This window comes from Myotis myotis, unplaced genomic scaffold (genome assembly GCF_014108235.1).
Source record: "Myotis myotis isolate mMyoMyo1 unplaced genomic scaffold, mMyoMyo1.p scaffold_m19_p_8, whole genome shotgun sequence".
NCBI classification, from domain to species: domain Eukaryota; kingdom Metazoa; phylum Chordata; class Mammalia; order Chiroptera; family Vespertilionidae; genus Myotis; species Myotis myotis.
Genome location: NW_023416390.1, coordinates 45105886 through 45131243, shown reverse-complemented (window position 1 = coordinate 45131243; position 25358 = coordinate 45105886). Strand labels below are relative to the sequence as shown.

At 42.3% G+C, this 25358-nt stretch overlaps 1 protein-coding gene across 8 annotated transcripts in view; it reads left to right on the top strand.

The window, feature by feature from the left end:
- Nucleotides 1-25358, top strand: part of MAP3K20 (mitogen-activated protein kinase kinase kinase 20) — a 138969-nt gene that overhangs the window by 96006 nt on the left and 17605 nt on the right. For 5 of the 8 annotated variants that reach the window (XM_036319961.1, XM_036319957.1, XM_036319956.1 and 2 more), the window contains 5 exons: nucleotides 8310-8354; nucleotides 10115-10145; nucleotides 10243-10382; nucleotides 14553-14615; nucleotides 16000-16092. In XM_036319961.1, the coding sequence (XP_036175854.1) occupies nucleotides 8310-8354; nucleotides 10115-10145; nucleotides 10243-10382; nucleotides 14553-14615; nucleotides 16000-16092 (372 nt within the window). Of the gene's footprint in view, nucleotides 1-197; nucleotides 5563-8309; nucleotides 8355-10114; nucleotides 10146-10242; nucleotides 10383-14552; nucleotides 14616-15999; nucleotides 16093-25358 lie in introns of those variants that run through there. The other 3 variants (XM_036319958.1, XM_036319960.1, XM_036319963.1) reach the window with 3 other exon arrangements.

Below are 25358 nucleotides of genomic sequence, written 5' to 3'. Positions count from 1 at the left end.
TCATTTATAAATTATGGCAAATCTCCTGCAGCCAAACATGCCAATAAATAAATTCTCCCATAATTCCCTGGATTCATTTACTTCCCTAATCATGTACCTTCTGTGCAGTGCCCGCTAATTTTGTGGTATCTGTTTTCCTTTGTTTAAATTGATCCTAATTTCTCTTTTTACTTCTGTCCTCTCTTCCCTTGTGATAGCTTCTCTTGCCTCTTGCTGCAAGAATGTCTGAGGAGTCTTACTTTGAATCTAAGACAGAGGAGTCAAACAGTGCAGAGATGTCATGTCAGATCACAGCAACAAGTAACGGGGAGGGCCATGGCATGAACCAAAGCCTGCAGGCCATGATGCTGATGGGCTTTGGGGATATCTTCTCAATGAACAAAGCAGGAGCTGTGCTGCATTCTGGGATGCAGATAAACATGCAAGCCAAGCAGAATTCTTCTAAAACCACATCTAAGAGAAAGGGGAAGAAGGTCAACATGGCCCTGGGGTTCAGTGAGTTTGACTTGTCAGAAGGTGACGATGATGATGATGATGATGATGGTGATGAGGAGGATAATGACATGGATAATAGTGAATGAAAGCAGAAAGCGAAGTAATAAAATTGAAAATGTTTGGAAAAAGAAAATAAACTTGTTATCTCAGTCTGTACAAAAGCCAGGAAGGAGGTAGAAAACCAAGAATTTGTAGGCCAATTGCATTTCTATAACAGTCATTTCTTTATTGATTTTACTTTTGATTTGTTTTTGCTTATAGAAACATGGGGGTGGGGGAAATCAAGCCAAAAAGGCATATGAATCAGCAAATGTGGTGCCTGATTATAGAAACTTGTGATTCCATATACAATATAGGATTTTTAACTAATGACATTCTGGCTTTTTTTAATTTAATGAATACTTTACAGCTTGTATTTTATTTTATTTTATTTCGTTTATTCAGTTGCCTAGGAAAACTTACGTTTTGAACAAGCACTCTTAACTCCTAATCTTTTTTGACACTTCATTTCTTGTAACATACTACTTTTTTTTTTCTTAAGGCGATACACTGTCCTGTCAGAAATAATTGGCAGTGACTACAAAAATCCAACAATAAAAAAATTGAAATGAAAGGTTTAACAAATACTTCCTCAGAAATACCTATATGCCGAGAACTTTCAATACTTAATAGCACAACTAGTCCAAGTGAGACCTGAGAGATGTTCTCCATAGTACATTCGAAGGAGAAATACTCTCTTCTGAAAACAGCAGCAGATGTCACAGGCTTTCAAACCAGTGCTAGCCCTGGAAGCTTCTGAACAACTGTCATCTAAGGCTCACCTTCTCCTGTGTGCAGACAGGGATATGGTCTTAGAGGGACCCTTGCAGGCAGTGTGTTGACACAGGTCTGCCCTGCAGTGCTGGTAAGGGCGTATGCGTGTTTGTTTTCCAGAGGGGCCTGATAATCTTGGATCCTAAATATATGTATAGATTTTTTAAAGAAGGAAATAAATATTATAAAAGGAATGGCAAAGATATGTCCTCACTACTTTGGCAAAAGTGCAAAAGGAAGGGTTCTTCTTAATATCAGATGGAGCCTTCCGGGGCTGTCTGTTTTAAACCCTAAGTGATGCTGGAGTTAAAGAGAAGTAGATGCAGGCGCAGCTGTAAAAACCTGGAGATCATCTCTGAATGTTACCACCTATTTGTTAAAGCTTTTTTAAACTATAAAACACTGGTTATTTAAAAAAAAACACAAAAACTACAGAACATTTATAGTTATATTTTTTTTAAAAGGCAAAAGAACAAAGACTTTTTTTCCAGCCTTAATTAGAGAGCAGAACTGTTCATTTGACTATTAAATCAAAGCACTTTTGGTGATTCTTTTTATGGAAGACTTAAGAAAGGATATCATCATAGATACTATCTAATCCTATTTCCAAGTATATTTGATCATAAAAAGCCTCTTGGAATTTGAAGCATGGCGTGCTTCTAATCCCCATTAAAAACTGAAAAATACCACAAAATGATCAGTACACTATTCCAGCTTTGTTTGGAGAAAAATAACGAATAAAATGTTCTGCGTGCAAGATGTAGAACAGCCTATATAAGTAGAGTGATAAAGAGAGGGATATGAAGTCAGGTCATGATTCAAAGCCCTGCGTCCACTTGCTGTACAATCTTGGGCAAATTATTTAACCTCTGTGTGTCTGTTTGCTCATCTCTAACATGGGAATGATAATAGGATTTATTTTAAAGAATTTTTGTGAGGATTGTTATTATTATTATTATTATTATTAAATAATACATGTAAAGCACTTAAGTAACCAGGCCCATGGTAAATGGACAGTTAATGTTAGCTGCTGTAATTATTCCAGTGAAAAGACAATAAAAAATAAATGGTTTCAGTAACCTTCTGGAAAACTATCGACTTTAAGTGATATTTATTTAGTATGAAATGAAATTAAATATTGATTGCTTTCCGGAAAGAGTGTGAGCTATAGGTTAATCCTGTTGCTCTTTGAAGCTACCACCCACAGACTAGGTAAATACAGAAAGAATAGGTAAGCTTTCACCTGGAAAGGGGGTTCCCACATACCCATTCTGATACACGCACACCACAATAGAGTGCTGGTGACTAATGGGCACACACTTCAACAAGCATCCTGTCTGCTCCCTGACTCAAGCCAAGCCGCTCAAGCAGAAAGTCTTGGAGTGGAGCAGAAGGGACGGTTTTCAACTCTTGACTTCCCAGCCTGCCCTCGGACACTGTGGCTTAGCAACCTGAAGGAGAGAGCCAAAGACGGTCGTTTAAAAGCCTCTTGCACGTTTTACCAGGCAAAGATAGCCATTCATCCACAGATACTCACTGAGCCCCTTCTCTGCGCCAGGTGCTCTTCTAGGGAGCAGCTAGACAAAAAAATCTTTGCACGTGTGGAGCCTACGTGCTAGAGAGCAGAGAGCAGCAATAAACAACACTAATACACCGTATAGAATGGGAATGTTTGCTAAGTGCGTGCTGCAAAATGAACAGGGAATGAAGATAAGGCCCATGGGGAGTGTTGAGGTTTTTTCATGTCTGGTCAGGAAAGGCCTCGCTGACAAGGGACTCTCGATGGGCTAAATTTGGGATCTGTGCACTTGATGGAAGAATGTAAACCTTGCCCCTTATTTAGGAATAATCAGCAATAAATTTAGAACAGACGAACTTAATGAAACTGACTTTTTTGGCTTTACATGTAAATCTATTATGATTACACACAAAGTTTTGCTGCATTAGTAAAAACAGCCAAGTGGGGCCAAACGAGAAGGTAATAGGACTCCATACCAGACCTCGATTTACCGTTAATTAGGTAATATCCGTTACTCTTTCACCTGCTGCCATTTCCCACCAATATTCCAAAGATGGTCATAACTCAGTCCTCTGCCATCAAGAAACGGCAAGGACTCGGGATCCAGCAGGTTGAGCCCCTCAGGATCAAGCTTGAAACTGTTCCCTCCCCCCCCCCCCGAGAATTAGGCTGCAGGTAGTGACCATATGGCACTGGCTATTCTACATTCTGTCCCAAAGCAACATCTTCCTAGGGTTTCCAACATTCCGGAAACCCCAATCATATAAGCGGAATTTTAAAGTAGTCTCACTCTGTGAAGATGAGAAAACTTTAGACTCTATTATTCGTTTCATTAATTTTATAAAGCCATATGGAGAAAACCTAATGTTAATTGTGCAGCTTCTAATTAATACACTTTTCAGATCAGTTTTTGAAATGGCAAGTTATTGGTGTTTGCTCTATTTCCAATTATTTGACTTACAAAAATGTACATTTGTAAGAGAAAGAAACATAAGTTTGAAGATTCAAAATAAGAATTGAAACTCTGAATTGTAGTATAATTGTTGGAGCCATACAACTGAGAGCATATTACTCTTTCATCTTTTCCCCTTTACTCATAAAGTTGATCCTGTAGAATTTGATGACACCTACTAGTGGTTCTCAGCCGAGGTAGTGCTGTCATCTGAGGGTGATCGGGAGTGCTGGGTGTCATGTGACTGAGGGCATATATAGTGCCCAGTGCCACAAATGGTAACATCCCGAATGCCCGGGACAGTTACACCCAGTAGATAATTCCATCGTCCCTTCCTCCACTGAGAAACTTGCTAAACCTGGCAGTTTTAGAGTTCCATGTCTAATCGTTTTACCTCAAACAAAATCACCTGAGTCAAAAGATGCATTTTTCAGAATTTCAGCTGCACAATCTGAATTTTGTAGGTTTGTGGCATTTATCTTCAATCTCCACTTGTGGGAATGGGTTCTTTCCCCATAAGAATGCTGGTGGAAACCTTATGAAACAGCTAGGTTTACTCTCCTGTTACCCCAACGCCACAATAACTAGAGGAAAACATCACTGAGGTAGCTACAGCTCTGCAAAGTGGCCGGCTTCATTTAAAAGGGCCCTTTTCCCTCCAATCACAATGTCATATTTTACGTAAGTAACCAGTGGCAAGAGGTTGCAGGCGCGTGGCCCTCTTGTTTTCGAAGCTGTCGAACTGTTGAAGGCTGGGTTTGGCCAGCGATCTTTAACATGCAGCAGATTAGTTAGACTTTAACACCAGCTGAAGCATGCCATCTTGAACCCCATTAAAATCAAGGAATTGCAGGTGGGAGAAGGTTGGGAGAGATCCAGAAGGACTTCTGGAGCACTAGGATTACTTTCTGAGTTTTCATTGGAGTGGTAGGAATTTCGTGAAAGGTCACTTTAAAACTTATTCTGAGTTAAATACTGATACTCTCAATTGTTGTGATACACTAACCTTGCTGCAGCCTTTTGAAATTAGCAGTCTCACCAAACCACGTATGTAACAGAGCAGACATGTTTCTATAATCAGGTGCCTTTTACTGATTTTGAGTAAGACTGGTTTCCTGCTTAGATGTTCAGTGCTTGGACTGGGGCATAGCCTGGCGGCTCTAGATGCAGCATTTCTGTGATGACAATGAGTGTCTACCAGGAAATCTGAAGGACTAGCCATGTTTCCTCTGATTCCAACTTATTTGCATTCTATTGCCTGTGAGGAGCTTTCTGGCATGTGATTATTTACTTCAAAGTAGAGTTTCAAGCACCTACATTAATTATTTTACATCGTGTGCAGAATAATATATCGTTTCATGTCAGATACAATACACTGCACATATTGCTTTTACACTGTTTTAAAATTTTGTACTAAATAATAGAAAATATTTATATTCTTTGAGTGTGAGCTTTGAATAGATGGCATTATCACTTTACTGTTTTGGGGGTTTGTTTTTGTTTGTTTTTTTAACCATTTTTTTTTCTCAATTATTCTACTGCAATGTTATTCTGAGGAAGTCCTATGCCAAAATCTTATGTAATGTTTGTATGGAAGATTAAATTTTACTCTTGTGTGGTAAGACTACTCAGTTGTTGACTTCATCGTTGGAATTTGATATTCCGGCACAAAGTCCACAATGTATTCAGAAATCCAAGCTGGTGTCGTAAATTTCATTTTGATGTGAACTCTGCTTTCCTTTGTTCTAAGACTCCATTTTACAATAAACGTTTTGACAGTAAACCCTTTGTTCCGTGTTACTGTGTATATCACATCTTAGACTCCCGGCGTCCTTTGAAGTCACACGCATGCACGTGAGCGTGAGCTTTTCTCTCCTGAAATCGGGCGGAGTGATGAATTTGTAAAGGGACCGGGTCCAGTCACAGGTGGGGGATTTTTTCTTATCCCCCAAGAGAGACAGGAAGGCTTGGAACGCACCCTCAGCACCTACACTGACATGTTAACAAGGTACAGAACACATAAAGGAGACAGGACGCCGCTGCGTGGCTGGAGGTCATTCACTCTCCTCCCCTGTCCTGCCACAGCCAAGCCGCCCTGCAGCAGCGCCTCCTCTGGCTGGTCTGTGCCAGCACCTGCAGGAGCCTCGCCAGAGCGGGTGCCACACTGAGCCCAGGCCTTTCCCGGGCATCCTCTGCAGGAGCCACCCTCAGAGCGCCCGAAACTCTTCTCTCCTTTTGACATTAAAACCGAAGGTGTTGGTTTTGATAAGTTATTTCTTTTACAACCTTCATTCCAATCAAGAAATAATTATGGATCCAGTTTGTTTAGCACAACATTTGGGAATGGTGTAAAAATCAACACACTGCACATCCCTCTCCTCCCTCGAAAAGCCAGCCCTGATGCAGGGAAATATTTTTGTAACTTCGTCTGTTGTTTCTCGAACTAATCAGGAAAGTTCCCTACTTCACATTGGTTTCCGTTATGGGAAAAGGAAATGGCATGTTTCTGCAGCTGCATCCAGCTGCCCTGCGAAGAAATAAACCTTGTCATGTATTTTCTTCGGTGAAGTTCAGTTTAGAGCAGCGGTTCTCACCCTGTGGGTCGCGACCCCTTTGGCGGTCAAACGACCCTTTCACAGGGGTCGCCTGAGACCATCCTGCATATCAGATATTTACATGACGATTCATAACAGTAGCAACATTACAGTTATGAAGTAGCAACGAAAATAGTTTTATGGTTGGGTCACAACATGAGGAACTGTATTTAAAGGGCCAGAAGGTTGAGAACCACTGGATTAGATCCTATTCATCCCGTCGTTTTCCTTTCCCCATTGTTACAGCAGGTGAGTGGCTGTGGCCACTGATTCCGCCACACACCGGGCGTTTCAGAGAAGGGGAGGGGCAATCCCCAGGGGAGGGGTACATGAGGGCAGCAGAGTCTACAGAGAGCAGTAGAAATGATGCCCTTGCAACGTATCTATAATACTCAGACTCCACACGCTCATAGTCACTGTAATCAGTGGGGCTTTTTAAATTCTGCCTGGCCCCCAGAGTCGGCCTTATTTCTCTTTATTCTTAGACACACACTGCCTCTGGTGCCCTGGTTAGGCAAATGTGCCCTGCCCATCCTTCCTCTCCCACCCCCACCCCACTGCCGGTGTTTTGCCCTGTTGCTTCTCGCCTCCTCTTCTCCTTGCCCTGCAGTGCCCAGCTCAAGCCACTATGCCTTCCATTTCCCCATCTTAGTCAATGAAAGCCTCCCTTTTCCCTGGCATACCCATAGACACTGAACTCTACACCGGAGAACTTAGCATTTTAGTAAATACACCCTTCAGTGTTATTCACTCAACAAATTGTTCAACAAAAATTTACCAGGTACTGTATGCCAGACGCCGGGCTAGGCACTGAGTAACCCAAGAGGAGGGTGTCCTTGATCCTCCATGTGTAATTCATACCTATTTTACCCCCCTCCCCCCATTTCAGTGAAAAGCTCCTTGTAGTCAGAGCCATGCCATTCCGAGCAGGGTCTGAACCTGTGAGTTCAAAATACCTGCAGGTTAAAATATTAACTCACCCACCCTCTGACTTTTAACACTAATATTAAAAATAACCAAATTCGTCTTTTTCCCAGCTCACCCACACAAAAAATATTTGTAACAGAGGTTAAAAAGCACCTTGCTACAATTATCTCATGAGCAGTTCAACCATTTTGACACGTTACATTAGTTAAAGCTGGCGGTTCTATCAAACTCTAATTCAAGTCACAGGAGACCCAGGTGTTTTTCAGGTTATATAGGATTTCTTACTATGGCCACGGGGCATTACTGAAGGGAGTAGCCTTTTGGCTCTGAAATGGTGCCAACTGAGGTCCTCTTGCGAAGTGACCTCTCCTGTTTGCCCACCGGACAGGGAGGGAGTTTTGTTTGTTTCAGTTAGAGCCGCTCTGCAGCCTGGGCTGCTTAGAGCAGTTCCAGTTTCGCTTGTCCTTCTTCATCCCTGTCTCCTAATATTTGTTTTTTAAAAAATATAATGCAAGCAAGACATTGAGTTAAACACTTAGACATTCTCCTGTAAGAATAAGCATGAGTCGTCTGGTTACCAAATGGTCGCTTTGGAATTTTCATTAATAATCAAGCGATCCTCATGTTGACTGAGAATTCCGAAGAACGCCCTGGCATCTGACAAATGCCAGACATTCCTTGACTGCCAAGCCCTATTGTGGGATATGAAAGGACTCGGTGTGCCAAGTACAAACAGAGAAAAATCTCAGGATGTACTGAGTCTGGCCCCTGCAGCTCACAGAGAGCAGTGAATGGTTACAGAGAGGTGGCTGCACCTGGCTGGCTTCTGTGGGCAAAATCCGTGGAGCCCTGAAAACTCCTCTTAGGGTCAGGAAACTTGTTTTCTGTTCAACCTCACCGGCAGGAGGAACCAACCAGAGCAGCAGCCGAGAGCTGAGACAGACAAGGGGCTAACCCAAAGGGACAATGATAATATGCTTGTTCTATTTCATTCCTGTTTCCCCTGCAGCTGCTGCCTTCCTTTGAGATTGGCGCATGGACCGAGGATGACGTGGTAAGCTGCTTCTGCTAACGCGGCAGACGACCTGGACAGGTGTTCAGTCAGTGTGTCCGCAAGTTACAAACGCCTCAGGAACTAGAAGTGGACAGATTCCATGCTTGTCTGTTTTTAATGCAGCAATGTTTAAAATAAGGCCTCAAGAGCAAAGCAAGTATGCCTTCACATCTCACAACAGCATCCCACCTCCCTATTTGCTCTGAAAGGTGTCCCAGAATAAAATAATGAATCCCAATGACAAAAGGAAAGGGCTGGTCTGGGATACCAAATGAACACACTTTAAAAAAAAAATGATCTTAAGTTTTCCTAAAATTACCAGGGATGGACTTGAACCACGGCGGAGAAAGATCTGGTAACAGCAGCACTGCGATCCTCCTAACTGGGTTTCCTTCCCGCCTTAGGCCAGTTCAAAAGCGACAGGTTCCATTTTGCCATCTTTACTCTGACCTCCCCAAGGAGGAATGGGCATGAGCTCTCGGACATTCTCTGCAGCTGGAGCCAGAGGAGCCCCAGGTTTTTGAGAGAAGTGGGCAGACTCAGCCAAAAGGAAGTCCTGCACCCACCCTCGGGGAGAGACCCTGAGGGAAAGTCCTACTTAGCCCTTTGTATCTCTGTATCTGTTTCCTGAGTGAAAAACGGTCTGAGAATTCTGGATCAGAGACCTCAGGGCCTTGTGCTCAAGGTCTCATTAAATGAGAAAGAAGGGGGGAAAACTGTCATGTCAGCCTTAGCAGGCCCCGCCCCAGGAAATGGGCCAGGTGCCACAGGTACAAACTCACCACCAGAAACTCCTGGGAAGGTCTGTTTACCTAACTCAGCCTGGTTTCTGGGCCAAGGCATTTCCCTCCCACCTTCGTGTTTGGGGAAGTAAAAGTGCTTTCAACATCAGCTGGCCTCTGGCTTCTACAGGGAAAGGAAACTTGGTACCAGTTGCATCTATTTCGTCCCATTCGCTCAGCCCTGGTGATTCTAAGGTTCCTGCTTAACAGGGAAAGAGGTCATAGGATCTCCTTTGTTCAGAGCATGGATAGAATCCCTTTATCCCCAGTTGCAGCGTTGGTGCATCGAATTTGAGAAGAAGTTTTTTAAAGGCTATTTTTAGTCTTTGTCCTGGGGTTCAGTGGTTTTCAAACCATTTAAATAAAATTCCAGGATCAAGCCCCCCGCCCCCCCTCCAAAGACTTGGTGGGACTGGATCTGGCCTCCCTTCTATCTCCCTTGACCAGGGTTATGTGAGAAGCTACCAGTGAACATGTGCCAAGTGAAATCCAAGCACTGGATCCAAACGCATCCTACATAAGAAGCTCCATGCGTTAGCTTGTCTGGGCCACATACCTCCTTCGTGACCAGGTCCAGAGCGGAGGACAAAGTCTCCCCATTTCCTGTCCACTGCTGTGTGGTCCCTGTTACTCATACAATTTCTGGCTAAACCAGTGCCCCTCAACAGCCCCGGGGACACAGATGGAAAACCATTATGAGAACCTTCTTGAAAGGATTTTAAAATATTTTTTCCTCCCAGATAAGGAGGAAAACCAACATCCGTCAAGTGTCCAAGACCCCCAAAGAGAGAGAGAGAAGGAGCTCCAATGTGAAAGCTTGAAGTTTTAAAATCATAAAAAGAAAATTTTCTGTTTTACCTTGTGGTTGAGCCAAAATTAAAGCTATTTTAACCTCTTGAGAACTATGGATTTTACTGCTAAGTCTGGCTGTGGATCATGTATGAATCTTGAAAACTCTGTATGTCCTCTCTTTCACAGTATTTGTGGGTTCAGCAGCTCGTCAGAAAAGGCAAGTGGACTAATTTACCTTCTTCATTCATGGAGTTAACTTTGCTGTGGACGCGATGTCATCTAATTTTATTCTGCCTTCTACTCCCTCCCTCCAGGTGACTCCTCAGCAGAGATGAGCGTGTACGCGAGCTTGTTTAAGGAGAACAACATCACGGGAAAGCGGCTGCTGCTCCTGGAGGAAGAAGACTTGAAGGACATGGGCATTGTCTCCAAGGGGCACATCATTCATTTGAAGGTACCTCGGAAAGGGAGGGCAGCCAACCATCTTCACTGAGCGCCTGCTCTGTAGCCGAGCACGTGGTCTGTGGGCGGCTGAGGACAGACACACAGCTGTGCTGGTGGTACTGAACCATGTCCACACCAGCTGATTATTAGCTGCAGCCCCCGGGGGACCCTACTTCCTCCTCAAAAGCCAACATCAGAAGGGTTAATACCTGACACCGCAGAGGTCACCTGGATACTCCTGATGCTCACCCCGAGATCCTCAGGAAGTCTCTAGTCTAGTGGAGAAGATAGGTATTAATCATGCAACATTGGTAACATGACAGATGTAAGCAATGCCACAAAGAAGAGGTGAGGGTGAGATGAGGAGGGGCTTCTGTGAAGAAGTTAAGAGCTGAAGAACAAGTAGGTGTTAACCAGGTGAAGGGGATAGGAAGAGGTGTTCTGGGGGGAGAGTGTGCCTGTGGAAAGGCCCTGGTGGGAGAAAGCTTGGTGTGCAGAGGACCCGGAAATAAGGCAGCGGGTGCCTGCAGAACCGGCGTCCCACCCAGAACAGCAGGATGTAACTTCGTAAAGGCCAGAGAGGCTAGGTGTCCATTAGGAATGCCTAAGGGTGACGGAACTTGTCTATGGATTGGCAAGAACCTCAGCACTGCAGCACCTCAAATGACAGGAATGTGTGTGTGTTCAATTTGTAATCTTCACACTTTTGAACTGCGATAGACACACCATCCATGTACTTTAAACCCTCATTTTCTCAGGAAATTCTAACATTGACCCCAAAACTTCAGTCTTGAGCCGTTTCAAAGCTAAACCTCTATTTTTACTGTTCATTTCTTATAGTTTAGCAACCAGATCTGTTTGTTTGTTTTAGTTACTGAAACCAAATAAGAATTTCTGGCATCTTTGCAGCATTGCTATTAATCAGAGGTCAATATTGAGCAAGATCTTAGGATAAAATCAAGTTTGCTCCCAAACTTCCTCAGCCCCAGGGTGGGTGGATGGAGGGGTGGGCACAGGTTAGAAAGAAGAGAAATAGAATAAAGGAGGGACTGTAGAAAAGCAGCTTCCATCCAAATCCACATCTTCGCAAAGCCTCAACCAGCATGCCAACTATTTTTCCCTTTGCCTCAATTAGAGCCCCTGACACTAGCCTTTCTAGGGAAATCCCCTGTGGTCCAAAGAGAACCATCTACTTGCATTTTATGTGGGCTCTGGATCCATGGAAGGGACATCCTTATAGCCCTCAGCAGCCCTTAAGTCAGCGGTTCTCAACCTGTGGGTCGCCAACCTGTGGGTCGTGACCCTTTTGGGGGTCGAACGACCCTTTCACAGGGGTCACCTAAGACCATCGGAAGACACATATATAATTACATATTGTTTTTGTGATTAATCACTATGCTTTAATTATGTTCAATTTGTAACAATGAAAATACATCCTGCATATCAGATATTTACATTACGATTCTTAACAGTAGCAAAATTACAGTTATGAAGTAGCAACGAAAATAATTTTATGGTTGGGGGTCACCACAACATGAGGAACTGTATTAAAGGGTCGCGGCATTAGGAAGGTTGAGAACCACTGTCTTAAGTGATGGCTTAGCTTCAACCTTAATGTCTTTTCCCTCTCAGTAGATGGGCAGGAAACCTCATGCATATGCATACACCTCAAAGGCTGGCAAATATTAATTTAATCTCAACCTCTGGGTGTGGACAAGTCCATCCCCAAAAGCTATGCTGGCTGTGATGGGCTATAGTAGGAAAAATTATTTTTCTAGTACAGAGAAGTGTCAGGGTTCCAAGAGAGAAATCTGGTAAAGTTTATGTTATTTGGCAGCTGCCCAATAAGATGCTCCCACCTCCCCTTCCCCTCTGTCGGCTTTGAAAGGGGACCACACTCCTTAAGGAGCAGTCAGGAAGAAAGGGGGGGCAAGCTGTGACACCTCACCAAAGCCCATGGTGATGGAAATATTCCCAGACTTGGCCTAGGACAGACAAAGTGCCCTCTGCATGCCAAGTTGGTATCATCAAGGCAAGCAGTGTCCAAACCTATTGGCTGTTGTCCAACAAAGTCAGCGAATGCCTACTCATTGCAAGACTGGGCCTGAGAAAGCACAAAGGAGAATTCTTCCCCAAAGGAGTTTATGTCCTGGAGAAGACATAAAGCATGTACATACATACAACTTCTCACAATACAGGGTCTTGGCAGTTTGGAGGAAAGTGACTACTGCATTACCTCGGCCTGGGAGGGGCAGTGGGGGACAGAGAGCGGAAGCATCGGGGGGGGTGGGTGCCCTTGAGCTGGATCTTGAAGGAAAGACAAAATTTGGAATGTAGATGGGAGAGGGAAAGGAAAGAACATTGGTCGAGATAGAATAAGGAGTTAAGAGAGAAGAAGAGCAGCAGAAGAGACTATAAAGGAACAGTGTGTGCCTCTGTCTGAAGGAGGCCCAGGTGCAGGGAACTCGGGATACACAAAGCAGGAGGGACGTGGACAGCGTATGACTTCAGGCCTGGGATCTGGGATGGGACCTGGGGTTTGTGGGGACTATCGGAAATTTTGAGAATTGACATGTTTAAAACTTTGCTTCTGGAAGTTATCAAGTGGATTAGAAAGGAAAGGCTGGATTTTGAAAGACCAGTTCAGAGGCTGTGGTATAGAGAATGATAAGGCCAGGCTAGGGTAGGAACGTGTGAATGGAGAGAAGGCAGGACAGCACAGGTAAGAGAGCTGTGGGAAGTAGCACAGGGAGCAGAGAACAGTGTCACTGAAGCCAGAGGTGGAAAAGCTTATAGAAATGGTCCGTGCTGCGGAGAAGCCCAGAAACACAGGCTTTGAGAAACACAGGCGTGGAGAAAACAACACTGTGGGAAGCTGCCAGGTGGGTGGGGGCAGCAGTGTCCTTTGCTCCAAAAGAGGGTGTGGCCACCCTCAAGACTCCCCTCAAGCTCCCAGGTGAGTCTGCATGTGGTTCTCAGAGCGGTGGACGCTCCGCCTGACTGCCAGAGCCAGGCTGTCTTAGAGGGCCACATGGTGGGGCTCAGCCAACAGGCGACACTCTGTGAAACTCAGCCACATGGTGGGTAATTCTGACAAATAAGCTTATATATGAGAGGGGAAAACTAAGGAAAAAGAGTCATGGAAACTTGCTCCAGGAGGGAACTGCATATACTTGGGGCACTGAGGATGCACAATGCTTCAAGCTGGGCCTTTTGGGATGGGGTACTGGATGGGTACCTCCAGACTAGAGGAGCCCTCGTGGTACTTGTCAGAACTGTTACACACACACACACACACACACACACGCACACACACACACACTGATGGGGAGAATGGGCCCTTCATTCTCTGCTCTTTCACTAATGCAGGCTCAGGCATTGTAGTACCTTCTCTAAGAGTCTCAGCCCTCGAACAGGAGGTCATTGGCGTGGTCTCCTACCCTTCTGCAGCTCAGTGGTCCCTTGGAGCCTGTCTTGGCTCCCTCATGTGGAGGGGCCGCGTACAAGGGATAGGGCTGAACATCCAATAAGTGTTCACTACATTGTCAAGTGTCAACAGCTTTCATTTCACTTTATAAAATGCATCTAGTTTTTCTCACATTGGCACTTTTTTACTCTCTACATGATATGTTCAGTTCACAGAAAAGCTGGATTACACCTGATGAGTATAAGAAAGAAAAGAAAGAATCATTATTTAAATTGTCCTCCTGTCCTTTAAGAGTTCTTTGTGCTTCATTGGGGGAGGGAGTGTTGGATACATACCCATAGAAAAGCCCTCATAAAGCAGCAAACCCTTCAGTGCGATTTCAGCCTTAATGAAGGTCTCTGGTGACATATTCATGTTCTTTGTTGTTTTTCCCAGTTACGCAGGGTGACAACTGCATTCTATGCACTGGAACATCAACTTGTCACTATTATACCGGTGTTTGAAGAATGGCTTTATTTATTGTTTAGTCTGAGATTTAAATTCTTAAATATCTTCCTGTTCCATTAAATAGTTACGAACTGCATATGATACTGTGAACAGGCAGGTTTATTCTCCATAGACGTTGGATATTAACATCCCCAAGATATTTTATGAACTACATAAATAAAGAATGCCTTTATATGTGCACAATAATTTTAATCCTCTCAGCATTATCGGACCATTAATAAAGCCATGTGATTTTTTTTTTTACAGTCAGCCATTGAGAAATTAACCCATGATTATCTAAACTTGTTTCACTTCCCACCACTAATTAAGGTAAGTAAGGTTTTTTTCTTACTGAGAATATGCTTTGATCGACATATGCACCTGCCACCTCCACACCTAAATTTGCCAGTGTCGGGAACTGTTGTTTGAAGTGAAATTTAATCCTGTCTGTCCAACAAGAGGCCCTTTGAGTGAAGCTCAGGATGTGTTTAAATTGGACACCCTTACTCCCTGAAAGTTGAAACATTAACAATACATTCATGATAAGAGCCACTCATGTCCCCTTAGTGGCTAGAGGATGGAAGTGCCAGCCTCTGCCCTCCCACCTGGCTCTGGAGACCTTTGCCTGACTCATAAGTCACTGAAGGAATCTACAGACCTGAGCTCAGGATGGTCACTTGCATTTGAACAACATATTAGTATATGTGACATATTCTTTTGAATATAGTCTAAAGGTATATGGTTTACTGTGTTATTAAATAAGTAGATACTTGCTCATTTTTTAGATTTTTAAATTTTTTATTTTAAGAAAATACAGAGCTGGGATCATTTTACTTCTACTGTGGTTGATATAACAGATGTTTGAAAACCTAAATAAGCTTACTGACTGCTGAAGCTTTCACATTTTAGTAACTGTGCTTAATCTTCGCATTACCAGTTGTTTTTATGGCTTATATTCTCACCGAACCAGTTTTTAACATCGTTTAAATGACTAAAAGACAAAGGTCTCCAATATCTATGAAATAAGTAAATGCACATTAATAAGAATTAGAACGCTTACTCTCTTCAAGAAAAAACATTAGTGACTTGTTCCTGAATTGTCTATGCGTCACTTAAGAAAATTCACTTGGAATTTTTGTTTCAATTTTGATAGCAAATATCATACGACTTAGAAGCCATTCACCAGCCTTAAACCTTAAACCCACATCCCATATCTTAATCTCCAGATACTCGCTCTAAATACACAGAAATCTTCTCATTCATTAACAAGTATGCTTCTCCATCTCTAAGCCCCAGAAGGCTCATTTGTTCCTCTGCTTGGTCCTCCTTTCCCATATGCTAATTCCTCGTTGGGAAGAGTTTGTAAATATTTTGAGTGCTGTGAAACGCTCAAGGTAAAGTCTCTCAGTGCGTCTCCAGTGCTCAGTGCATTTCTGGGGTAAAATTACACAATGCAAGAAGCACTGTGAAAAATGTACGCCTGTGACATTCAACCTGGAGCGGGTAAGATAAATCACTCGGCAAAGTTCTCAAAAACTTAAGATGTCATTCCTTTGCTTTAAGTAATTGTCATTTGAAGCTTATTCCAAAAATAACCAAAAGTTAAAACATATATTAGAATGGAAAAGCTGGTGCTGAGAAAGCATCTCTTTTTCACGAGAAGTAAAAGGAAAAACTCTATCTAGAATAAATGGTGTTTGGTTTTCTGTTTTAGGACTCAGTAGGTGAACCTGAAGAAAATGAGGAAAAAATAGTGAACCTTGAACTTGTTTTTGGTTTTCACTTGAAGCCAGAAACAGGCCCACAGGTAAATCGCATTTTAAGTTGTTTGGATAAATTTCAACCTAATTTATTCTTTTTCTCTCCTGGTATTCTGTGGTTTTATACACCCACCCCCCTCCCAGCTGGTGACTTGACTCTGAGTAAATTTATAGACTTTATAAAATAGACTTTAGTTGAAACTGCCAGCTGCCTCTGTAATCCCATCTAGGAATCTTACTCTCTTGCCACCCAAACCCTCAGGGTAACAGTAAAGCGTGGACGGGGAGGGGTGAATACGGACGGAGTGTTTATGCTGCTTTGCATCACAGCTGCTTGTTTCCTGTTTCTGAAGGGGAAGCAATTTTTAATGTCAAGAGTAAAACAACGCTGAGAATGGAACAGTAGGCAACATGGAAACTCAAATTATCAGCTCTAACCAGCGCTGCAGGACATTTGACCAAAATTCATTCAGGCAGGCTTTCACTCTACGTTATATTTAAAGTCTGGGAAACTTCTTTGGCCCAGGCAGCGTACGAATTGGAATCATAATAGGATTGTGTTACTTTGGATTCCTACAGGTAACTAGCAATAATGGCACCTTCTAATTGAGCACATATGACGTTCCAGGTATGCAGTACTGAGGTGTTGATGTTGTTTTCACCCATTTACGAATGGGGAAACTGAGGCTCTGAAAGATAAAATAACTTGTCCAAGGGTTACATGGCTAGCAAGTAGCAGAATAAGGATTTGAATGCAGGCCTCTCAGACCCCAGAACCAAGCTTTTAACTACTGCACGATTTGTTCCTTTCCTTGGAGACAGCCAGAGACCTTGTCAATGCAGCTCCTCCAAGCATGTCAAACTCGCAGTCCGCGGGCCACAAATGATGCATGTGGCCCAGCTGTGAGTTTGACATGCTTGCTAGCCAGTTGCTCTGATAGGGCTGGTGTCAGCCCACTGGCTCTTCACTAATTCAAGGAGGCTGATCCAGGCCATTCCTGGAATCAGTGCTTGGGAATGAATCGAAATTGTTGCAAAGGGTTGAATTTTCACCAGGGGCTTCCAAAGATGCTCTTTCTAGACACCTGACAGAGTGTCTTTCCTGCACTGCTGCAGCTGAATTGATGCTTTTGCTGAAGGGAAATATTTACTTCCCTTGTTTTAGCCACATAACTTGGTTGAGTGAGAGCTGCTCTCTCTCCAGGTGTCCTGTCTATGAATATTTTTCTTTCCCCTCTGCAAATGGGTCATTGTCTACTCATGCCTGTTGTTAGAAGCAGCCACAGAAAGGGGGAAGGACAGTAAGATCCTCTCTCTCCAACAGCAAGCACAGGCCCTTCTAACCCTGAGATTCAGTAGCGGTGAGCACCTTTGAGCCCATCTCATGTTAAACAAGTTGCACAGTTCAATTTGCCTTCTTTAGTATCCTTAGCCTCATGGCACTTAATTGGTGAGTACTCTGTGTTTAAATGGCTTGTAGTTGATAAAAGAAGAGGAAAGTATTTTTCGTAAAACAGATTTAGTCAAGGGTAGTCTCAACCAAGAAAATAATTTTCAACTAACAAAGAAATGATTCGTTAATGTGGAAAATCAAAAAGTAATTGTTTAGTAAATATTAGAAGCTAAAATGCTATCAATGACATTTGATACCAAATACAGCAGTCTGTTTTTGCCCATAATTGAGTCATTGGTTATTCACAAGGCCTAAAATCACCGTAACCTTTGATATTCTGCTGATCCCTGGTCACCTGTGGAGGAACTTCCCCCATTCATTCAGCACACATTTACTGAGGACTTCCAGTGTGCCTGGCTCTAGGCTAAATACTCCATAATACAAAGTCAAAAAGTACAGACGGCTTGCAAGGAGCTCATAGCTTATCAAGCTGTAGCAGTGCAGTGCCAGGGGTTCAAGGACACTCTGAAACGGGCCTGAACAGACTTTGTCACTAGCTGGAGATGGGGGAGGAGAAGGGAGGAGCCAGGACGGTACCAAAGATTCTAGTGCGGCAGCAGGACAGGTGATGTTATAGTGTAATAGGTCAAAAAGTGAAAGGTACAATGTGGACGTCATGCCAAGGTGCTAACAGTGTAAAGAAACAACTGAAATGGGTGTGTTTAACCAGGAAAAGCTTTTTTGGAAGGGAAGAATTTTGAAACGGGCTTGAAGGGGTTGTTTGCAAATAATTCCCTGAGTATAGTGTTTAAAGCTTATGCTTAGAGAGTACTTCTTTCTAAAGAGTGGAGGTTACTTCATAAATGTCATCTCATTTATCCCCCTGGCATGTCTGTGAGATGCATAAGGCACAGTATTGTCATCACTTGTTAGAAAACTGATAGAAAGCGAGTGTAAGCTGAGGTGAGGACAGAGCTGAGTCCAGAAATTACATCTTTATTATCACCTCTATATTAAATATGTGTTCTCTCTCATACCTGACCCAAGGTTTTTGAGCCATTTGTAAACTTTCATAAACTAATTCTACAATAAATTACTCTCCAGTTCTAAACTAGATGTCTATGCCAGCCTATACCCTTACATTATGAAATATTTTCTCACAAAAGCACTTTAAATTGAAATTCCAATTCCCCACATGAAAATTTTGTTACTTTGACCCTTAAAGGTGGACCTGAAAAAAGACATCCTCAAAATATAGTCCTAGAAGTGGGATTACTGAGTCAAATGGGAGTTCCATCTTTAACTTTTTGAGGAAACTCCACACTGCCTTCCACAGTGGCTGCACCAGTCTGCATTCCCACCAGCAGTGCATGAGGGTTCCTTTTTCTCCGCATCCTCTCCAGCACTTGTCGTTTGTTGATTTGTTGATGATAGCCATTCTGACAGGTGTGAGATGGTATCTCATTGTTGTTTTGATTTGCATCTCTCGGATGATTAGTGACTTTGCGCATGTTTTCATATGTCTCTTGGCCTTCGGTGTGTCCTCTTTTGAAAAGTATCTATTTAGGTCCGTTGCCCATTTTTTGATTGGATCATTTATCTTCCTTTTGTTAAGTTGTATGAGTTCTCAGTAAATTTTGGAGATTACATCCTTATCTAAAATATCATTGGCAAATATGTTCTCCCATGCAGTGGGCTTTCTTGTTGTTTTGTTGATGGTTTATTTGCTGTACAGAAGCTTTTTTTTTTTTTGTAGTCCCATTTGTTTATTTTCTCCTTAGTCTGCATTGCCCTAGGTAGGAGCTGTGTTGGTAAAGATATTGCTACAACATATGTCTTCTATTTTGCTGCCTATGGAGTCTTATAGGATTTTTATGGTTTTCCGTCTTACATTTAAGTTCCTTAGCCATTTTGAGTTTCTTTTTGTGTATGGTGTAAGTTGGTGATCTAGTTTCATTTTTTTTGCATGGATCTGACCAAATTTCCCAACACTATTTATTGAAGAGACTGTCTTGACCCCATTGTATGCTCTTGCCTCCTTTGTCAAATATTAATTGAGCATAATGGCTTGGGTCGATTTCTGGGTTCTCTGTTCTGTTCCATTGGTCTATAGGTCTGTTCTTGTGCCAGTACCAGGCAACTAGTTTTGAGAAACATAGCTTGGTAATATATCTTGATATCTGGTATTGTGATCCCTCCAACTTTGTTCTTTCTCAGGATTGCTGTGGCCATTTGAGGGCTTTTTTTTATTTTAGATGAATTTTTGGAGAGTTTGTTCTAGATCTTTGAAGTATGCCATTGGTATTTTAATGGGGATTGCATTGAATCTGTAGATTGCTTTGGGTAGTATGGACATTTTAATGATGTTGATTCTACCAATCCATAAACATGGTATGTTCTTCCATTTGTTTATGTCTTCCATACTAACGTTTTTTAAGCCTTATTTATAGACAGATAAATTATGACACCAAAGTGAGGTTGGTTTGTCCAACTGAGCAAAGCCAGTCACATGTGAGAGCTTGTGCCTGCTACTGTGGTCAAGAGCCACTGTGCTTGCCTAGATCAGTCCTTGCTGACATACCCCTCTGGAGAACGAGGCCCTCACCAGACCCTAGCACCATCTACACTTCAAGATTCTTCCACAAATGAAATAGCCATTTCCTTTCCTTTTTTGAGACAATCTGGCAGAGAAAATGATTGGGCCAAAGGCTTCACTCACTGAAATTTTAAATTAATAATTAGTGAGAATGCATTTTACCTATTTACCTGACCTATTTCTAAAGAGTACAATTAATTATTAATTGAAGTAGCATTGTATGTTGAGGCAGCCTTGAAGTTATGACCATGGAATTAGCAGAAATTGGGTCTTTCTCAGCTGAAGTTTCCTGTGCTAGGGGCTTGAAATGCCTATGATAATTATTATTATTTTATACCTCTGGCAGACACTGTGGCAACTACTTTGCAAACATTTTTCTCATGTAATTTTTACAATCCACCATCACAGGGAGCATTATCCCTGCATCATCCCTAGGAGGGAACTGAGGGAGGGGGAGGTCAAGTTTTTCATCCAGAGTCCACACCTGGTAAGGGGTAGATTCAGTGCAAGGGCAGAACCATATTGTTATACTTCATCTTTTTGGAAGTATCATCATCCCCCAAGTATATTAGTAATAAAAAAGCAAAAATTGTTGGTCAGTTAATACTAAATTGCCATTTTGTTTTGTGTAGAAAGTGCCTTGTGTTTTGTAATCTAAGACCTTTTAAAATATATATATATATGTGTGTGTGTTTACTGATTTCAGAGAGAGAGCTAGAAATATCAATGTTGAGGAAGAATCATTGATTGGCTACATCCTGCACATCCCTACTGGGGATCAAGCCCGCAACCCTGGCATGTGCCCTGACCGGGAATTGAACCGTGACCTCCTAGTTCATGAGTGGACACTCAACCACTGGGCCACACCGGCCGGGTTTGATCTAAGGCCTTTGACTTGGCACAAAGGGAAGGGGCTCCTAGAATCTCAGGCAGCTTCATGCACTCCTGAGGCTGGCAACCACCCTTTTTCATTGAAATATTCTGCTGCATAGAGTTTATTATTATATCTGTAAGAAACTCACCAGTCAGAAATATTGATTCTCAAATTGCCAAGGAATAAACTATCAAATCACCCAGCAGTTTTCTCACTAAGATCTTTCTGAGACTTCGTGCCATAAAAATTCAAAAGCAGAGTTACGAAGGAACTATCTGGGAGGCCATTCATTCCTTGTTGGCTGTCGTACACTTTGTTCCTCCCTATCCTGATGTCCTCCTTTTCCCAGTGAGGCGAGGAAACCTGACTGCGGCTGGGCTCCTGTGGGTCCACGTTGATTACCTGCCACAGAGAAGAGACTGGGGTTGGAAAAGCTTCAGAAACAGCAATGTCTCCCCCAGCACCCAGCTTCAGAGGCCCTTACACAGAGATAGGCTTCCCCACCCCAGTCCGTCCCACCAGGTGACCATCTCTTCTGGTTTCTTTTGAGCCGTATTTTGAAGGGGCCTGTTTAGAAGGGAGGGAAGCAGCACTCACTGCCCATCAGAGCGAAGGCTTTTCCTGTCCTCTCCCACAGCCTCTTGTCCCCTTCTCCCACTCCCACTCTCCGGTTCTTTCATCTATAGGTTAAAAAGCTGCTTTTTACAAATACTTCCCACTTACTATTGTGATTTTAGGTCTTTATTAGATTGCTTTATAAAATGCTGCATTTAATAAACTTAATTGAATCTCCAGGCCCTTTCTCATAGCACTATGAATATCAAAAACGGTCAAATAGGGCTTTTTTTCCCCTATTGTGTAATTTTTATAAATGGATAAACATGAATAAAATAACAGGGCACAAAGAAAAGGATTTTGTAAGGAAGTAAAAAGCCAACACCTTTTGTAAATTTCAGAACAGCTAAAACCAGCACTTTCTTTACTCTTATATATCTTGCATTTATTAAAAATTCAGTGTAGGGAAATTTATTTCCCATGTTCAGCTATTTTGAGGGGGAAATATATGTACACGCATGTGTTTGTGTTACTAAGTACATAAGCTTGCAGTGGTAGGGTTCTATAGGAAATCAAATTTTAATTGACAGCGAAGGAACAAATTCAGTTCGGAATTTGACTACACAACATGCTGCTGATTTCTAATTAGAGCGTGGAGATAGACTTCAAATGGGTTGGTCGGTGGCCTATACAACTAAGCGGACCTGAGAGGTGCTCAGTACGTACTTGCCAGTGAGGTGTAGAAATGGCATGCCAGAAAATGTCTAACAACTGGAAAAAGCAGCCCTCACTTGTAGTGTTTGCAGATTTCCATGGTTTAAATAAATACTCCCACCACAGCCAAGTTCAGGTTACCAATCTGACATCACTGAACTTGGAGTCAGGGAGAGATGTGAGCACTCATACCATGAGAGCTGGCTCCAGCACACCATTGGATCACTCTTGGTCTTCTTAGTCAAGATTCTGAATTCCTTTTAAAATAGCTCATAGCAAGGATCTCATGAAAAGACTTTGGTCTGAACAAATTGCAAATACGTCGTTGCTGGTTTCCAGCTGGAATTATATGCAGAGTTAGTTCAAAGAGAGCTCGAGCCTCCCAACGACTCCATTGTTGGCTTAGGACACCTTGAATCGCACTGGCTCATACAGGTGCACTAACCATATTGTATGAATCAAAGATTAGGATTTGAGTTTGTACTCAAATACTTATGGAAATAGATAAAGAAAATTTTAATCTGTGATTGTTTCTTAAGATGTTGGAGCAGTTGTAGTTGTTGACGCCATGATGTTGGTAATAGTAGAGGAGATTCTGCTTTTACATACAGGTTTCCCAAAGCCTCTGGGCTCATTGAAAGTTCGGCAGAGAGAAGACTTCAGTAACTCACAGTGACCTGTGATTTCTGAAGCAACAATTAGGTCTTAAAAATAGTCAGCAATAAGAGGGAGAGATCGTTTGAAATGAAATTAAAAGCAGCATATTGTAAAAGCAAAGATGTATGACGACCGTGTCAATCATGGACATTAGGATTTGGACTGAGAATAGCTCAACTGGTAAACAATGCCTATTAACTAGGCTAGTGGTTCTTTAAAAGTATATTTCTTGCCCTAGCTGGTTTGGCTCAGTGGCCTGCAGACTGAAGGGTCCCGGGTTCTATTCTGGTGCAGGAGGCAGCCGATCAGTGATTCTCTCCTCATCATTGATGTTCCTCTCGCTCCCTCTCCCTTCCTCTCTGAAATCAATAAAAATATATTAGAAAAAAATCATATTTCTTGAAGTCATGGAAGGTGGGAGGAGAATTTAATATGTAAAAGAGCTGTTTTTATATTTTGAGGGTCCTGGGTAAAAGTTCTTTTGCAGCCTATTTCTCAGTATTAAAAAAAATTTAAGCAGTAATTAGGTAAGCCAGACCACCTTCTATATTCACTGAGAAATTCAGTCTGAGATAGAATAGATTCTTAATTATTCAAAAATCAGTAACAAGATTTACTATTCCTTTTCTCCAAGATGAATACCTAGCACCTTTCACTTTCAAATGCAGTTTTTAAAAAATAAAAAAAGCCCTTTTCAAACATGTCAGCTAACATCCACACCATTTCAGGTAGTCGAGTGTCTAATACATCATATGAAAGTATGTCTCACTCGATTTCACTTTATTTTACCATCATCCGCAAAGCCCCCTTTTCATACATAACTCAAATAACAATCCCCCCAAATGCAATATAACAACCTTATCTCCACTGGTGTCTAGTTGGCACCAATCTGCCCTGACCTTAGACACAAGCCATTGTTAAGGGTGTAACGCATTTACATATTTTGCAATAAAACATCAGTTATTTGCATTACTGTGTCAAGTTTTATTTGATTCTTTCACCTAAAAATGACTCATTTTCCTTTCTTGTATTTTAAAAACCAACTACTCTAAGCTTGTTTGAGAATAATCAAAAATTGCCCATTTAGCTAGAAGTCATTTTCTTTTCAAAAGGCAAATGTTATTTAATCTTTCAGCTGTGCATTGTGCCATCATAAATACTTTCTTTTCAGCACAGTTGTGGGGACTGAAATGAGCCCACTAATTGCCTCCCATTTCGACTGACATGTGGTGGTTTAGTGGAAAGAGAACACAGCAGGGAGAAGGAAATAGGAGGCTGAGAAAATGAGAGCTAATTATTTTCACTGCCTCATGTCAGGCTCTGTGTCAGCCTTGTTTTTACAAACTGGAAGGTTTAGCACTAAATAAAACAAACTGGCGTCATGTTTTTATATACTGGCAGTGTCATGGAAGCAGCTGCACATCTCAAAGACAATATAATGCCTGCGTTCGCATGGACACCATCTGACAGACACTGTGAGCCACCGCTAATGAGGACATCACAGTGGTGCCAAGTGAAAGGTGCTGAATTATGTATGATTCTTCATCAGTACAGCAATAGTCCTGTACATCATTATGAGACATTGTTTTGCTGAAGAGATTAAAACATTCTTAGTTCCAGACCCGGCAACCTATACGCGCTGAAAGAGGTTATTAATGGAATTTTTAGGGAGAGTTTCTTGTGCATTTCTTTTTGGTGGAAAAACAAATCTCGTGGGACAAAGCCGTGATGGGTCACGACACTGTACAGCTAAAGAAGAGGAGCAAATTAACCATACTTGCATTATCTCCCTTTTAAAGGCAGCATCATAAAATCGAGTGTAGTGGGGTGATACATAATGATAAATAACCCAGGTGCTAGTGCGGGATGCTCCCCTCTCCTGCCTTTAAAACAGCAGGTTCCGGCAGCTGAGCTAGATAATAGCAACGCATGTAAAGACGCCTTCGGAGGCCTAAATCATCAACATCTTACTACTTTTAATACCAGCATGACCAACATCTCTATCGTATTTTTATTTCATCTTGCGTTTCTCGCCTGCTATGAGATTGTTTCCCTTTCTTCCCCCCCTCTTGAATCTTAAAAAGTTTATTCCGACCTCTGTGTTTTATATATTTTAAAATGTTTCCTCGGTACAGGCCTTTGTAAGGTGGAGGGGCATCTTTGCTAGAATTCTGAGCGATCTCTGATGATTTTACTTTTCCTCTGTTCGTGGGGGACAGATGGGGGGCTGATGGGGACTTTAACCAGCAGTGTGTCTACCATTAGACGGGGCATGCCCAGCACTTAAGCTCCAATTCTAGTGCAGCTAAGTGAATTTTCTGCAAATCTACATTTTCTGAGCCTCAGTCTGATCATCTATAAAATGGTATCTATGAGAGGGTAAATCTGTGAAGATTAAGTAGCATGGCATAACTTTAAACACCCATGTGGAAACAGCTGGATATATACAGTGCAGTCTGTCAATTCCAGCTCTGTGACGTTCTAGAGCAGGCAAAATTAATCGATGGTGAAGAAATTGGAACAG